Source organism: Poecilia formosa, unplaced genomic scaffold, assembly GCF_000485575.1.
Source record: "Poecilia formosa unplaced genomic scaffold, Poecilia_formosa-5.1.2 Scaffold69, whole genome shotgun sequence".
Lineage (NCBI taxonomy): Eukaryota > Metazoa > Chordata > Actinopteri > Cyprinodontiformes > Poeciliidae > Poecilia > Poecilia formosa.
In genome coordinates, this window is record NW_006800008.1 from 1,396,483 (window position 1) to 1,413,464 (window position 16,982).

Genomic DNA, 16,982 nt, shown 5'->3' on the forward strand with positions numbered 1-16,982 from the left:
CCGAGTTGCATACAAGCATCTGCACAACACTTTGATTTACGTACACAAATATTCCAGTATTATTATATGCCAGGTGTTATTACACATGCTGGCGCCTTAAATGCTTCCGTTTGAAATGTACTAAACCATGCAGGATTTCAAAGAAGTAATAAAATCAAACACTTCCATGTTTTACACAGTTTCAAGCACTGAGTCATGTACGCGAATAAATCACTTTGTTCTACTTAAAATTCAAGAACCAATGTCCTAGCCTCCCTGCCAACAAGTCTCCTCCCCAAGCGAAAGGCTTACATGAGCAGCCAGTCCAGCTACAGCATGCAGACACAGTCTCTCTGGTCTGAACAGTAGCGGATGGTGTCTGAATGGGGAGCCGTCAGGAGCCTGGCCCGGCGCCCCGAGAAGACATGGGAGAGCCCGTCTTAATGCCAGAAAACGCCGAGGCACAGAGCCGTACGCTGTAGCACGTCCACGGGGGAACGAGGGCGCTTCAATTGGATGTTGAAATTTCACTAAATACACCTGGCTTAGGTCAAAGCACGGGGAATAAGTAGAGCTGAATTCGTCCAGCTCGTTTGGACATTGAGGACATGGTCGCCTGCGTGCTGAACGTCTGGCTTCCAAAGACGAAATGAGACATTTGAGATGTCAGGAGAGGAGAACTATACGTTTTAAGAAGAAATGAAAGCATTATTGCTCTGGTGGAAACATGTTTTAGGATATGTACAGGCTTACTATTTACTATTTTTGAGTAAAGGTGTCCCATCCAAGTCTTCATAACTCAATTTCAGGAATAAAGGGCGAGAAAAATATAATCATTTTGATATTCAGCATGTTTTTTTGCTTTGTCATGTTTTCCAGTGTTGTGCAGTTTCCAATCTGTGAACTCAGATAAATATTCAACTTCAGAATATTTTAGGTGTGTTGATAAATAACTACCTCTGTTAAAGTCACATATTTTTCTACCTCTGCTAACAGTAAATTTGACACTGTGCCTTTAACCTCCTGGTGAGTGGCTCGTTAGTGTAACACCACTCAGCTGGGCAAAGTGGATGTAAAACTATATTTTCCTCCTGAAGTCCTTTCTCATTTTACTGTATTAGCAAGTTCAAAACATAAAAACATCTATATGAGGACTTCCTTCATAAGTAAGTAAAGTGTGTATTTGGAACATACATTCACTCTGTTTTAAACAAGCCAATCTTTTTCAGTTGTAAGCCAGCTAAGCTAGCTCCACTTTATTAAACAGAACATCCACTTGTTCTCCCTCCATGTTTTTTTTTTTTTTCTTAAACTGTTGAATTATTCATAATGTGTGTCATTTTGTGGCTCATTGCTTCATCTTATGATTATGACGTTCACTGATGCAAACACAGTTTTGTCTCACTCACCAACCCGCCGGTGAGAACGGCTCCCTGCGCATCGGAAGGCCCTGCAGGGAGCTCGGAATATGGACTCCCGTATCCGCTATAGCGTGGATATAGTGTGTTATGTAACTTGATCTGAGCCGCCCCAATAAACAGCACAAGCGTGAAATCTAGGGCAGAATGCCCAGCATCCCAAGACGTCTCTGTGAGCTTTGAGATGTACCGATGTAATGCTGAGCCAAGCTCCAACTGTGTTGGGCCCGAGCAATTACGCACAGCAGTTTAAACAACAGCATGTGGATATTCTCACTAAACTCACACACATATGTTTGCTTTACTCAGAACTGTATGTGCATACTCTGTCAAGTGAGCTCTTTGTTTGGGTTGTCTCAAACAGTAGTAGAGCTTTTATCCTTTGCATAAAAAGAAAAAGAATAATTTTTGGCATAATTAATGGTAAAAAAAAAAAAAAAAAAAATTACATGTCCTATGGAAGGCGCTTTAATCTTTGGTTAAACTCAACTCTTCATTCTCCTGACCAGAGCCAAGATGATGTGCGAAGTGATGCCCACCATCAGCGAGGACACGGCGCTGAGCCAGCGCGGCTCGCAGAGCAGCGCCTCGGATCCGGACTCCCACTTCGAGCAGCTGATGGTCAACATGCTGGACGAAAGGGACCGACTCCTGGATACGCTGAGGGAGACCCAGGAGAGCCTGGGACTGGCTCAGCAGCATCTGCAGGACGTGATCTACGACCGAGACTCCCTGCAGCGCCAGCTCAGCTCCGCCCTGCCACAGGTAGGACACGGCGACGGAGCAGAAGATTGGAGATTTGAAGTTTGTTACTGAATGGTGTGCATGCATGAATGAGTCATTTATTTGTTGTTACTACCAATTTCTTAATCTTATATAGGGTTTTTTTTATTAAATTTTGTTTAAGAACATTTTTAGTAATGAGTTTTTGCGTCATTGGACTGGAGCATTCCCTTTGACTTCTACATGCTAACTGAATTCAAGCTAATCGAAATGAAATAGTTGACATTCCAAAATATATGAGCATGTTTTGTTGAATATTATGTTTGAATGCTGCTATGACTGCAGCAGTATATTATTTTATATTCTCTGAGAAGCCAGAGTCACTCTAAGCAGGGCCTGGGTTATTTGCTGTTTAAATGTTGCAATAATATTAAGATTATATCACTGCATATAAAGGGAATTCTGTCATTTTTTAAATACGGGTTCTCCATTTTATGCCTTAAATGACATCAACACTTGATGTTTCTATCTTGGGAGATCCCACTGTGTTTAGGTTAGTACTGTAGTCAATCCCTGAAGTTGTGAAGTTTGCTAACCCTCATATAACTAGACAGTCACAGAGCTATCACTGTCTTTGTTGGTAGCTCAGAGGCTGTGAATCAAATCTGCGTAGAGCACAGTGATAAGACGAAAATGTTGGTGCACTTAGTTCATTTTTGCACAATGTGAGGAAAGAGAAAGATCTTGCATAATATTTCCTTTGGGAAGTGGAGATTAGCACTTCTAAAGAGATCCAGTAAGTCTTTTCACTCTGACTCCTGGACACTCGGGAGTTTTTTTGTAGACAGAGAATAGACTCTGTTCACATGTGATGCATCACATTTAATCCACATGGTTTTAAAGATCCATGACCTCAAACAGCTAATCTGTTTAGCATGAAAAGTATATCTTTCTGAGAGACACACAGTGTTTTTATTTTGAAATAGCTTATTTAGATCTGCAGCATCGGAGAATTTACCACAACTTAACACCCCGGCCAAGGTGCTCCGTCCTGTCAAAGTGAAATAACATTTCCATTATCAGACAATTTCTCTGATCTGCCCTGGCAGTAAATCAGTGTTGTGATGTATTGTTCGTCATAGTGTAATGACAGAGCTGACATACTGCTCAAGCGCCTCTCCTGGTGTCTGGCTTAAATTAGCTGTCAGTGACATCCTGCTAGAAATGTCCTGGCACAAACCATTCTGTTAATTAATCTGCTGTTTACTTATTGGCCTGTATAATCTCCATCTTAGTTAAATGGTTTGTGATGCCATTTTTTAAGCCTTGGTAATCATACAGAGGCTTTTTGCCAGGGACATGTTTCAACAGAGTTTTCTGCTTTTTTATTTTTATTATTATTATTATTTATTTAAATGTGATGGAAGCAGCCAACACTACTGCATGGGTGTTGTGTGAATTAAACTAATGTTTGCTGCTATGTGTGGAAATCGCTAAAATTAATGTTTATTGCATATTTTCCGTAGACTTGTTGTTGAATTAGAGCCCAGTAGATTGCTTTTAGGTCCTTCTCTTTTATTTGGTAGCAGTGGAGGTGATGGATGAGAAGAAGCAGATTTTTTTCTGGACAGAACCGGCCTCATTTAGGCAGTAGACAGCCTGCAAATGTGCTTTTACTGATATCACTCCCTTGTTTCTAAAGCCTAGAGCTCTAGCATGATTAGATGCACCATAAACGTCCTTTTTTCCTGTCGGTCTCCCCACCTCTCCTTCATTTCTCTGTTTCTGCCGTCTTTGGCTTTTCTGTTATGTGCTGTTGTGCCCTATGTCTTTCTTTTCCCCCTTTTTTTTCATTTTCCATCAGAGGTCACGGCTCTCCAGCTCACTGTGACACTTTCGTCTGATGGGAGTGACATTTGCCATCCCCACTAGACGCTTCCAGGGACACTCCCCTCCCATCCTCAATTTCATGCATAACAATCCAGCAGAACCCATCCATTCCCCTCCTCATCTTCAGGCTTTTATATTTTCCATTTTTGTTTTTGCCAGGCTGAGGAATGGCAGAAGCCACCATTAGCTTTACAAGTCACTGCAATTATTGCAGAAGAGCTGTTGTGAATGTCTACTTAAAAATCAATCTCCACGCATAATCAACGCTTTAATTAAATGCACACTTTGGGTAAGTTGAGAAAGCCGCGGTTGCAGATGCGTCTGACAGCAACACAGACGCATTGCAAAACTATGTGAGATGTTGCATTGCAGCACCAGCTGAAACAAATTTGAACCTCCCGTTTTCACAATTACTCTTCTTGGCTGTTGATTCATATTTCTGCTCAGAATTACAGTGCTTGTTTTTAAAATAAAACAAGTTTATTGGTGTGTTATGAATCTTGTGATAGAAGGAATCGGTTATAAGGCCAGTTGAATGCCGCTTTCTATTGATATCTAGTCGCATTGCCTTATGTATGCATAAAAAAATGTATGGCTGCCATTCTGTGCCCTACTCGGATAAGGAAGCATGACCTAATGACACAAATCCACAATTTCTTTCTCTCTGGATTTTCTTTTTCCAACAATATTCCATAAAATCTGACACCTTATTTGCCTTTATTACATCCAGTAGCTAAACAGCTATCTAGTCGTATACTAGCCTGCGTGTGAAACCCAGCAGATCACCATAGCATCAGAGGAAATTCTAATATATAATCAAAGGCTAAATATAGCATTAAAATAATTTAAAATGAGCACTGAAAACTATTTGCGTGACAGCTAAAGGTTGTTTAAATGATTGTGACGCCGCTTCTTGTTCCTTTTAATTATTTCGCTCTCACTTGTACTCGATGGACTCGGTTCTGAGGAAGCGGAAGGAAAAGACACACAGAGCGCGTAGACAAACCGTTGCCTGGAGTACGATGCAACCCTCCTTCATCCCACTGTGACCCCTGTCGTGTCACAGACGAGCGAGCTGGCGGACCAACAACATTCTCCGGAGCACTCATCTGTGCATTACTGTAGAAAGGCCCCGCGGGCCACAGCCAGCTTCCCATGCTGGCTGTTTCCTATTGCCAAACACAGTTTCATGAAGACCTCTGCTGCAGCTAATCCTCCTCACTGCCACCAAGCTGCAGTCCTCAGAAATACACGTCTTATCACCTATTGGACAGATGTTTTGCAGAGTTTCTCTTTGTGTGCGTCCACATAAATGGTCAGCAGGTGTTCGGACAAGCAGAGACTGATATTTATATCTAAGAAGGTGACGGAAGCACAAACTTCAATGATGGCTGCAGTTGGGTTTAATGCATAAACTTCTATTATTGTCACATTGCAGCCGTCGCTGACGTGGAAGGGAAAAAATAAATCGACAAAAAATATCAATAAATACACTGAGAATTATGTTTGTGAGGTGACAAAATGTGGAAATGTTCAAGGATTATGATTTAAAAATTTTTTTTCCAAGGAACTGTTCCGTAAAGTTTTCGATTCAGACATCTTCTAAAATGCCGGCATTTTAGAGTATTTAAAACTCTTGTTTATGGAGATTCTCTGCACCTTCAGCATGACCTTACAGCCTCCAAATGTTGATCTGAGTGCTGTTATCTGGCCAGTCATGCAGTAATGAGACACCGGCCAACATCACAGCTGTGGTGAAAGCTAAGACTGGACCAAATTGCTGTATAGAACAGAGATCGATCTGTGGTTTTCTCATTCATAGCTTGGGCACCTGCTGTAAAACGCACCGGTCCTGTCTGTTTTCTGCACATATCTGCCATGGTTGCTGATTAAATTTGGCATCAAAATTATAGTTTAATTCATTATAGTTTATAGTTTTTTAGAAAAAAAAGATGCAGTGAAATCCCTCGAAAGGATTAAATATAGGCCTTTTTATGCTTACATCCCAAAATTAGCATTTATTATAACGGATTGTGATAATCTGTGGACCTCTCTGGTGGTGATTAGTGAATACAGAGTGCATGTCGGTTCAGTGAGAGGAAGGAGGAAGAGCGTCTGACGAGAGCTGTGTGTAGAAATAAAGATGACTAAGCTTGTCCAGAAGATGGATGGTGAGCTGGATCCATCCACCGTCTTCCCTTCGTTTCTCTGCTTGTCGTTTCTCTCGCCGATGCTTGTTCTGCAAACCCCGAGGGCATCAGCAGCCAGTCAGCTGGTCTTCTCCGCCGGAGCAGCACATGATTTTCCATGATTACTGTTATTGTTTGTGCCCCAGTTCACGGCGCCTGTAGGCTAGATGTGTGGCTGATTCTCCTCAGGACGAGAGGACAAGCCTTGGAAAAGGAAAAGCTACGATGGCCGACTCCTCTAAAGTCAAGTGCTGACAATCTTCAGAATACATGAGTGTACCTCTGAGACTGACGATGTCATGCAGAAAAACAACATTTTTGGTTCTGTACACAGCGGCTTTGTTGAGGATCAGCGCTCTGAACTGTTTCTGCATTTCTCAAGTTACAACCGCAGCTGTTAATGTGTTTCATATGGATTTTACGTGACTTTCCTGTCCTGTGAGTTCAGGTGGTTCTTCAGATGACGGATCAGTGCAGTATGTTTAACGTTTTGCTTTTTGTTTTACAACCTAAACTTCAACTGTATTTCTGTCCTGTTTTCTGTGTCGCTTCAACTTCATGATGTTTGTTGAGTATTATCTGACAAACCTATGACGTCATTGCAGAACAGCTGAATTTATACCCTTATATTTTTAATAATGTATGCACAGATGGAACATAAATGATTTTAGGAGGCAGATATTTACATTGGATTTATTTGAGGTCATATTAATCCAAATTCAAGCCACTTTGAGATATTTCTTAAGAAAAACTAAAACCCAGATATCAAGATGACAAAATGTAAAAAGTTAAAGTTTTATTAATGCCTCTCAATTCACTGTGTTAACACTGTGATTAACACATTTGAACCATTTCTCTTGCTTGTAAATATTGATTTAAAAAGTAGAACCCGTATATTTTTTTCTGCCTAGTTCTGCCTCGTTTTTCGTCTTTCCCTTTAACTCCTTCAATCTTCAGCAGGGACCCGGACAGGTTCTTGGCACATAAACGCATTGCAGAGCCATACAGAGTGACTGTAATGGCTCCATCACAGATACTTGATCAATATTCTCCAAAGGTTAGGGTCAGATGAGACGGGCCTAGTCCTGTGGGTGAGTCGCTGCTGGTACCGGCGTCCAGCAGATGGTTTCGGGCGACTGCTATCTGGGAGGAGACTGTTCACGACCGTGTAGCAGATGTAATTATCTCGCTGTGATCAGCGCACCAGACTGTAATAGTGCTGTGAAGTGGCTAAGTAGCAGGAACATAGATCAGCCTAACAAGGCAGCAGCATCTGGGTGTTTATTTATTTCAGCCCTGTCTCAGATATTCAACACACAGCCTAACTTGTAGAAATCAGTTGGATATAAAACAACACATAAGGGGGAAGAAATCCATTTTGTAGGTTGAAACAAAACACAGGGGGCTGTTTGAGACTAAAGCCAACAGCAGACAACTTTTATTCACACATAAGCAGTGCACTTTGTGCATTTCTCTCCAGTTATACTATAATAAAAATGACCATAAAGATTTTAGTACCAAGACGAGATAAGGTTGACTATTTTTCACCTAACAGTGGTCAGATTTCTGGAAGACTGAATCTGCTTTTGAGAAATGTTTATGTAATGTTTGAGCATTAGGTATGGAAACAATAGCTTCAGAAAAAATACCCTAAAATTGGATTAAACCTGAAACATGTGACAGGATGTAATGACTTTCTTTTGTAGTAGCAAATCTGTATGTATTTATATCGTTGCAAAAATAATGGACCACATTACACTTATAATAATGTATATTTGGCTTTTGTTTAGTTATTTTGAAATATACACAAAGATAAAACATAGACCAGACACCAGCAACATTTTGTATTAGCTTTAAGATAACTGGAATATAGTGCAGAATATCCTCCCTTTTTTTTCTTCTGTTCTTTCTAAGCAGCTGCTTTGTTTGTGAGGAAAAAAGTGAAAACCACAATAAAGCGCAGGATCTTTTGACTGTAAAAGCAGTGAACAGCACAGCTGGAGAAAACTGGTCACTGTGGCATCATAGAAATAATGCGGTGTAAAGTTCTCGTGACTTCAAATCCTTGATGCCTAATGTGGGGCCATGCATAATGAGTCTTTGGCAACTATTGCAGTGTATGCAGTCAAACTTGCAATTTTATGAATATAAGTGATGATGAGTGCATTTGGCTTCAGTTAGTCTGAATTTTCCCTCTTACATCTTGTGGAAGCTGCAGAGATGTAAGATAAACTGCATCCATCACCTTGTGATCTTCAACATTTTAAACAATGTCATATTTCTGTTGTTCAATTAGCTAAGCATTACATTAGCATGTCAAATTCAACTTCATAACGCTTTCAATTACCTAATAATTATTCCAAACGGTGCTTTATGACCATTAACAATGATGACTATAATGACGATAAGTCTCCTAAGATACGAAACCCTTGAATTGACAGAGGTAGTTTTTTGTTTAACCACGGTTGTATTTGTTGTGTTGAAAAACCAAAAACACACTGTGGCTCTGCAGACACACAACTCTTAACAGAACTAAGCTTCAAACAGAGACAACTGAAATGATACGACTGTGAACCAGAGAGGGCTGCTGATACGTAGGGAAGGACTTGGACTGCATGGAAAACAAAAAAAGGAAGATTAAATCAAATTAACGAGTAAACTAAAACTAAAGTACTGAACTGTAGAAGAAAACTGACAAAATCAGAGGTGACCAAAGAAATAAAACACGTGATGTCTAGTCACTCATGCAACCTCAGTTAGCAACTTAATACGATTTAGAAATGCAAAGCGATGTGATTTTTGCGACGGCCTCCTCGGTACGACCTGCCATCTTGCAGACAGCCTCTAATTTCACCCCTTACTCCCACTTTTTCCAGCTTACTGACACACTGCTCTCTCATCTGACCCTAACCTCTCGACTGCTTTGCCATAATTGTCACTGTGTCTCATCAAACCCCCATCTAACAACAGAAAGCCTCGTCCTTCTCGCTGTCCCCGGAGAGACTGTGTCGTCCCTCTTACTGGCTGATTGTTATCTAATTTTAGGAGTTTGCATATTTTTTTTTCAGCTTCATAAGCAGCCAAACCCTCGTCAGCTTTTATTAATATTCTCCAGCTGACATGCTAAGCACAGGCTGCCTTGTAAATTCCTCTTACGAGGATGTCGGGTGTCTTGTATTTCGTTTATCTCTCCTAAGCTGCTCAAGTTGGTGTCTCGCATAATACTAACAATTAATAAAAAATAAAACAACTGTTACAGAGAACTCTTGAGTATTTGCGGCATCCAATGTGAATGGAGATGGAGAGAGATAGCAGCTAATTAAAAAAAACTGGTGTTTTTTAATGAGAGTTTGCCTTTTTTAATTACTTTGTAAATAAAATACTATATGTCAATAAATATGTTTTCTTCTAGTATGAAGTCTGTTGTGTGCGCGCGTTAGCTTAGTTATGTCTAGATTTAGATAGATGAAGCCATACAAAGTCTGGCTAAATTTGGGACAAACTATAAAATCGAAATGATGAAATATAATTACTGTTATATCAACAGTAAGCTGTTAAAAACTCATTCATTTTATCATAAATCTCAAAGCACAGCTTGGTAAATTTTGTTCCAAGTAATGCCATGTCCTTGACAATAATGAATCATCACGTTTAGAATATTAAATGGCCTAAATTGCAGATAAAATAATGAAGATAAATATTGAAAACTCAGTTTTAGAATTAAATATTTCAGTTTGATCATCAAAGTAGGGTTAAAAATAGAACAAAGTTTAAAACGGTGATGTTATTTATTTAAAGCTAACAAAGCAAACATGGCTCTCTGAAAAAGTAATAACTCCTGATAACTGATTATTGTTTTTCCAAAAGGTTTCTGTTTACAGCCTTCACCCATATGAGCCCTGCCGCACCAATCAGTTGGCCAGAGATTTGTAAAAACGAACATCTTTACTGATGTATAACAGGCTTGACCTTTTTTTTTTCTATTTTTATTACATTTTCAGACGATAAACACACCAATAACAGCAAGCCGTTTCTTAAATGTATATAAAAAATTCAGAAAAATTATGAAAATAAAAGTAAAACTCATTTTAAAAAAATATTAATACAAAATCACTTTGGAATTTAGCAAATATTAATCACATGCACTGTTAGACAAAGCAAATCTTATGGATGTTTCCACACTGCCTGTGTTGACAAAACTGAATAACATTTGTTGCGTTCTCATTGTTTCAAATTTCTCGTTTTCATTGTTTAGATGGAAAAAAATAGAATTTTATGGTTTGTTTCTCCCCAAAAAGCCTGATTAATTGGAAATTACATCGCTGAGTTTGATGCACTCGGCGCTCTTTGATGTCATCTCCTCCTGTGAGCAGACGTGCACGTGTTTGAGCCTATATTTGTGTAGGTGGGAACAGAGCGGGGTGTTGTTTGCATCACTGCGGAGAAAAAAACTTGGTTATGACTCAGAGCCTGAGGCAAGAAATTCTCAAACCTTCGTCCTCACACACATACATTATCCTGTCCTCACACACACTCTTTGCTGGCTTTGCCTGAATGAATTAGAGGACTGGTCCCCCGAGATCCTCTAAAGTGAGCAGAAAGAAATGAGGTTAAGACCAATACTTAATGCTCCTTACTATGCTGACCTGGAAATGTAATTTTACCCGCAAAAGCCAAAGCCTGGTTAGTTTGATTCCAGCTGTGATAAATGCAGCGTATTAACAAGATGCATGCTTCAGCATCTCAAAATGTAAACCAGTAGTTCTCTCTGGTTGAGGATTATCTGGGATTTAAACATTAATTTCCAACAATGGCATGTCGAATAAAAAGGTTCTGATTCGATTTGGGTTATTTTAAAGCTTCCGCCGAGTCCTCAGCCAGGATTCTGGTATTGACTGGTTGTTTTATTTATTTATTTTTTCCTTACAATGCAGCTGGTCCCCATTAATGGATACCTTTTAGCTTCTTGATGCTCCATTTGAAAGCCAGAAATAGAGCATGATGTCACCAGCTCTTGGCACCAACTAAGAAGCTTGTTGAAGCTCTCCTAAGAGAGCCAATCTCATGATAAGCTCGCACTTGCAGCACGCTTTAATACGCACTGTGGCAGGTCTGAAAAACAAAAAAAACCCCATCTGCGAGCAGTATCGTTAAAATCATTTTGCTCATTGCCACTAATGACCTCTCTGTGATTAGCAGGGCTCTTCCAGGGATGCACGTTGTCTGTGTTTTTGCGTCATCTCTTATCTAACATTAAGAAAACACCATGGTTCAGACCTGTTCATCCCTTGCTAGAAAAACATGTGAAAAAGCTGTTTGACAGATCTAACGTCAGTAGCAGCAGTTAGATCTGCTAAATTATCGTTTTATTTGATTAAAGCAAGCCTACACTTGAACAGCCCCTCCTACAGTCATAGGATCTTGTGCTTTATTGGGACTTTGGTGTGAAATCATATCCACTGATATAAAACATTTAAATGAACATTCCTTTAGTCCGTCTTCACACAAAACTTAATAAAATCACACCATGACCTTCCATTTTCGTCACAGATAGTTTTCAGTGTTTTGCAGAGGTTTTTCACTCCTACTCCAGGCTGCCAGTTCTCCATTTATTTCCAGTGCAGCTGCTATATGCATCCCATCATGCTGCTGTTGAGGCCGAATGCAAAACAATGGCCTCGTCTGCAAAACATTTTTGTCATAAACCTGCAAAGACGAGTCACTTCTCTGCTCCCTCAGTCGGGGATACGGCGATATCCTGCACAGCTGTGAGTTAAAACATTCAGTGCGCCGCCAAATGTGAATGGAGGTGTTGTACGCCATCAGCATCAGCACTACGAATAAAATCTGAGTTGTTCATCTCCTCATACCGTTCTTTACCAAACAATAATGGCGAATGAATTTCTGAAAGCTATTCTGTTGTTATTGAAGCAAAGGATTCTGATTTAGATTGAAATATCACACCAGAGTTACTTCAGCCTGAGAAGTCAGCTTGTCTCTATACAGTTTTATAAGAATCAGTGTCACAAGTTGTATTTGTAACACAAAGCAAGGATTAAGGGCCACATAAAAGGTAAAATCAGTCATTCCATAGGACCAAATTAAGCAGTTCATATAGTTTATAATATCATTTTACAATGTCTTTCTGCCTGTTCCGTTCTTTAAAACTGCTTTTCTCTTATAAACATAATATTATTCCTTCCAGCCTGTCTCTGCACTTATTGTCTTTGTTCCATCTCAGTGGATTTAGGCGTCTGCAGGGATGCCTGTGTTAGAGGAGAAGAGAGTGTAAAGTTTAACAACAAAATAGATGTATCTGTTTTACTAAAGATGGATGGGTGATCAGTGGAGTGATGATTATTAAAAAAAACAAAACAGAAAGCAGACTCGTGTTTAAACCTGGTGAAGACGGTATATAAGAAATAAATGTTGCCCAGAAGAAGTGATCCCTATGACTTTGATTTCTCAGGCTGCTTTCGTTAAAATGGATCAAGTTGCCGAGTGGAAGCACATACCAAATTCTGCCCTGGGCTATCTCCAAGGCAACATATGCATTCACTTAGACTCAGTTGTAGAGGGTTTTATATATAAAACTACAGCAGTGTTAACACATGACCTGTGAGGAAATGTTCTCTTGAACTCCAGTATGTATGAAAGTGAGAGCTAAAATCTTCAATGCCTTTCTAGTGTCTCCCCTTGTTCTTTCATTGACTTGCTGGATGTTCGTCATTTCTCTGGCAGACATGGCAACAACTTACCTCTGACCTACAAAGAGCCCACATCCAGCCCACTGACATGACTCAGCTCCCTTGCTGGGCCATATGTCTGCCTGCGCCAACAGTGTGCATCACAGCATGATGCATTTTAATGCATCTTTTCATCAAATGTCCTGCGTTGGCTAAAATAAGCCTCCATTTCAGCAGCTGTGTTATACGACATGAATAAGAGATTTTCATTAAGAAATGTAGCATGTTTCAGGTTGCAGGTGCAGTTAAATTAGATTCTGCTGCACACATGCAATTTTGAATGGAAACTGTGCAATTATTGATTCCCTGCAGGAGCAGAGATATGAGTTTCTCTCTTGTGTAACAAGTTGATCTCTCCAAGAAGGGCCTTGTACGTTTTGACTCCATGAAGCTACTGTGGTCTATAATCTACAAGGGGGAGCTTACAACCTGGTATAAAGCAGTCTTGTCAAACCTGTAGAAATTGGCAAATCACTCAACAGGTTCCGAAGGGCAATTTAGCGTGTTAGACTTTTCGTTCTCTGGAGGGTTTCTGATTTGTCTCTGGAAACTCTGTAAAGCAACAGAACTAATAAAAATCAGTTTAATTTCAGTTTTTAGTCAAATATTCTGCAGCTAAGTGGTCCTGTCTTTGTAATTCCAAAGTTGAAGTGTGGCATATCCCCAAGGAAATCCTGAAAGGTTAAACATGTATTACCTAAGGTAATTCTCCTTTTACAGTTGCCAACGGGTGAAATGTTTGTAAATGTAATTTTCTTTTTACCACATACCGAATGTAGACAAACTTTCAAATGAACTGTCGACCTGGATATAAGCTTTAAAGCTACTGGCTAATTTTCATGTCATCTAAATACATTCAACGCAGAAACATTGACATTTAAATGCTACGGTTCTGTTACGGTTTCATGCTATAGGCGACAGGAGTTAATTTGCACTAAGAGTCAGCTAGTTGTTCTGGTTAAAATCACTGTATTGGCATTGTGATAATCACAGCTTAGCTTCTTTCAGAGACGGGCCAAACCACCCACCGCCCCAGCAGCTGCTTGTTTTATTCCCAGTGCCTAGGAGTCATTTACTGTCCGCCTCTTGTTGCCAGCTGCTACCCAGCCAGCTTCTTTCACAGGTATCCAATGGTTCACAGAACCTAGTGAACCCATGTCTAAAGGGTAGGCAGCAGCATGCTGAAATGCTAAGTCCCACAAAATGACTGGAATGATTGAAATATCACAATTTACGAATTAGGTTGTTTTACCATCATATTACCAACTGATGCTTTATATTCATGTCAAACTGATGCGTATCTACATTGGAAGACACAATGTCATTGGAAAAAGCATAGAGCATTGAAATTTCAGGGATGGTTAGTCAATTTTTTTAATATAGCTTGAATCAATATTTGATAAAATATTATATTTCAAAATTTGGCCTGTTGGATGGACTTCCACTGCCTCCAAAGCCTTCACTCAATGCCGATTTTTGGTTGCTCAGATGCTAAAGACAGAGTTCTGAGGACTTTATGAACCAAAAAACGAAATGTAACGATCAATATTGCCATTCAGTTCTGCAATCACAATTACATATTTTTTGATGCTGCAAAGGAGTTTTACAGCAGAAATATGAAAGGTTAAATAACTGATTAGGTTGGTCTAAAACCATAAAGTTAACATGGTTCATCTCAAGTATTTGCAGATTTTTTAGTTTAGTTCATGTGTGGGATTTCATGTGTGTGTTTTCAAAGAAAATAAAATCTAGTAAATTGTGATTAAGTTATTTAATTCGCTTTGTCTTCAAACACTTGCTGCTTATTTGTCCATATTACAGTAAAGTGGAGATAGTTCCGTTGTGCGAGAGAAACTGGAACTGCTCATACAAAACAGTGCTAACTGAATTACTCAGAATGTATCCATTTATAGTGAAAGGTTTCCACCGTTTCCAACAAAGGAGCTTTTGACTGCGACCATCAGGTTCCTGTGTAACTGAAAGAACCGTTCTGTGCTTCTGCAGCATGTGAGAATCACAGGTCCCATGCTTTACGGATTCTTCAAAATGTCTTCAGGGAATCTGAAATGTGATTTTACAGAACCTTTTCTTTAGAGGCTTTCTGTTTCTGGGAGCATAATAATTCCCTCCTCTCAAAATGCTCACAGAATTGAGATTAGCAGCAGCTCATTTTAATCTGCATGCCTTTTAACTGCCTTCCTACGGAAATGTCTAATGCAACTAATTGCCAACTTGATTGGCCGGTCTGAAGCAATCTTTCTCCATCTCTGACGGCATTACAGATGTAAAACGTAGATTGGTGCATGCATGATCAGAGATCCCCTGCAGGATGCATTAGCCTTTTCAACTGTATTATAGGACATATAACACACATTTCTGCCTGCTCCCTGCACTGATTGTAATTTCCCCAACAATTGCTGCAGCTGCCGTATAAATCTCTTGTGTTTATAGATGCTGTACATAAAAGACACGACGGTATTCAACATGACAGCCTCTCAGTGTCAACAGCTTCATAGCCAAACTCAAATCTGCAACTTGCATCAGGTTTTCTATAAGCCAATCACCTCTACTCTTCATAAAGAAGAAATTTAGCTTCACCTCTGACTCTCCTCTGAGCATAATAAGTGCTATTGATATGTTATGAAGATTGCCATCAGAAAGCCTCAAGAGGCTGCAGTTATTTATTTCACATGAAAACCACAAGCTTGCCTTCTAATGAATTCTGTTTTCTAAAGGTTATCAGGGAGGTTATTGTTTTCCTTTTCAAAAGGAGCAAAATAAAAAGGCACAAATGCCGAAACGTTGGCTTGATCCAAAAATAAGAAAATAAAACTGGTGCTATCTAATGCACTGGTAATGTATAACATTTTCATCCTGGATAGTTGGATATCATAACTTAATATATCAGTTTTAATTTAAAAATAAACATTTTTTTCAATAGTTTTCTTTGATTTACTCAAGATTAAAACTTGAGTAAATCAAATTTGTTGCAGTTTTTCCAAAACGACTGATTCTTTTTGTCATAGTTCATACATTATTTGAAAAAGTCTAGGTTCATTACAGAAGCTTAACGGGAACCTAATTTATCCAAAACCATGTTGTTTTTTGTGGCGTGATTGAAATTTTTATTCTGTTGGAAAACTCATTTGTTTCTGTCTGTTAATTTGATCAGAAGTTGAAGGATTCTGAGGTTGTTCATGTCATTTTAATGCCCCATACACTCTGCGTGAAACACAGAACAACTGACGGTGGAGCAGGCCCACAGCATGATGCTACCACCACCAAACATGACAGCTGGGGCAACATACAACCAGGAAAATAATTCTTAAAAACATCAAATGTGTTTGTTGGCCTGAAATTCACACCAGATGGAAACAGCCTGTGTGATACACACATGCAAAGAAGTAAAACAAATTAATACATTGTGTGAATTGAATTGGAATGGAACAGGGAATAACACATGAAGAAGACAAGGATGTACGAAAACACATACAGGAATAATATACATAATAATATACATATATTAATCAGTTTTCTTAGAGCCCGATTTTATGATGACTCGTTATAATGCTTGTCTGTTTGTGTGAACACAGTGCTAACTGGGTTCCTGATGTTGCAGAGATAGCAAGTGAACACTTTTTCTTTTAAAGACCAAGGAAAGGAAGAATGAGTTTGGCAGCCAGAGACTCGATGCCAGTGAACTGGAGGGTGTTTGCGACAAACGTGCTGTAAATGGTTCAGAGGTCAGGCGCTCAGACGAGTCAGGCTGTAATTCACTCTTTAACCTCCTTCCTCTTGCTCGTTGTGTCGCACATTTGTACTTGACAGTACTCATTTAAGTGGCTAGCTTTAATACTCATACTTAACCCTGAAATATGCAGTGAGGCTTCCAGTCATTCAGGCTTATTGTTAAAAATGAGTAAGCTCCATGCCAACCAAGGTTTCCCTGGTGAAGATGCCTGAAAACGAAATCAGTTGTTTTTATTGCAGTAGTGAAATTTTCCACTGTAAATGTAAGAAAAAAAAAAACTTCTTTG

At 39.4% G+C, this 16,982-nt stretch overlaps 1 protein-coding gene across 1 annotated transcript in view; it reads left to right on the plus strand.

Annotated features, from left to right (window-relative positions):
* ppfia2 (PTPRF interacting protein alpha 2) overlaps positions 1–16,982 on the plus strand; it is a 160,878-nt gene that overhangs the window by 22,307 nt on the left and 121,589 nt on the right. Inside the window, exon 4 of the mRNA XM_016673047.1 lies at positions 1,907–2,162. Within this exon, the coding sequence (XP_016528533.1) occupies positions 1,914–2,162 (249 nt within the window). The 5' untranslated portion in view covers positions 1,907–1,913. The remainder of the gene's footprint in view (positions 1–1,906; positions 2,163–16,982) is intronic.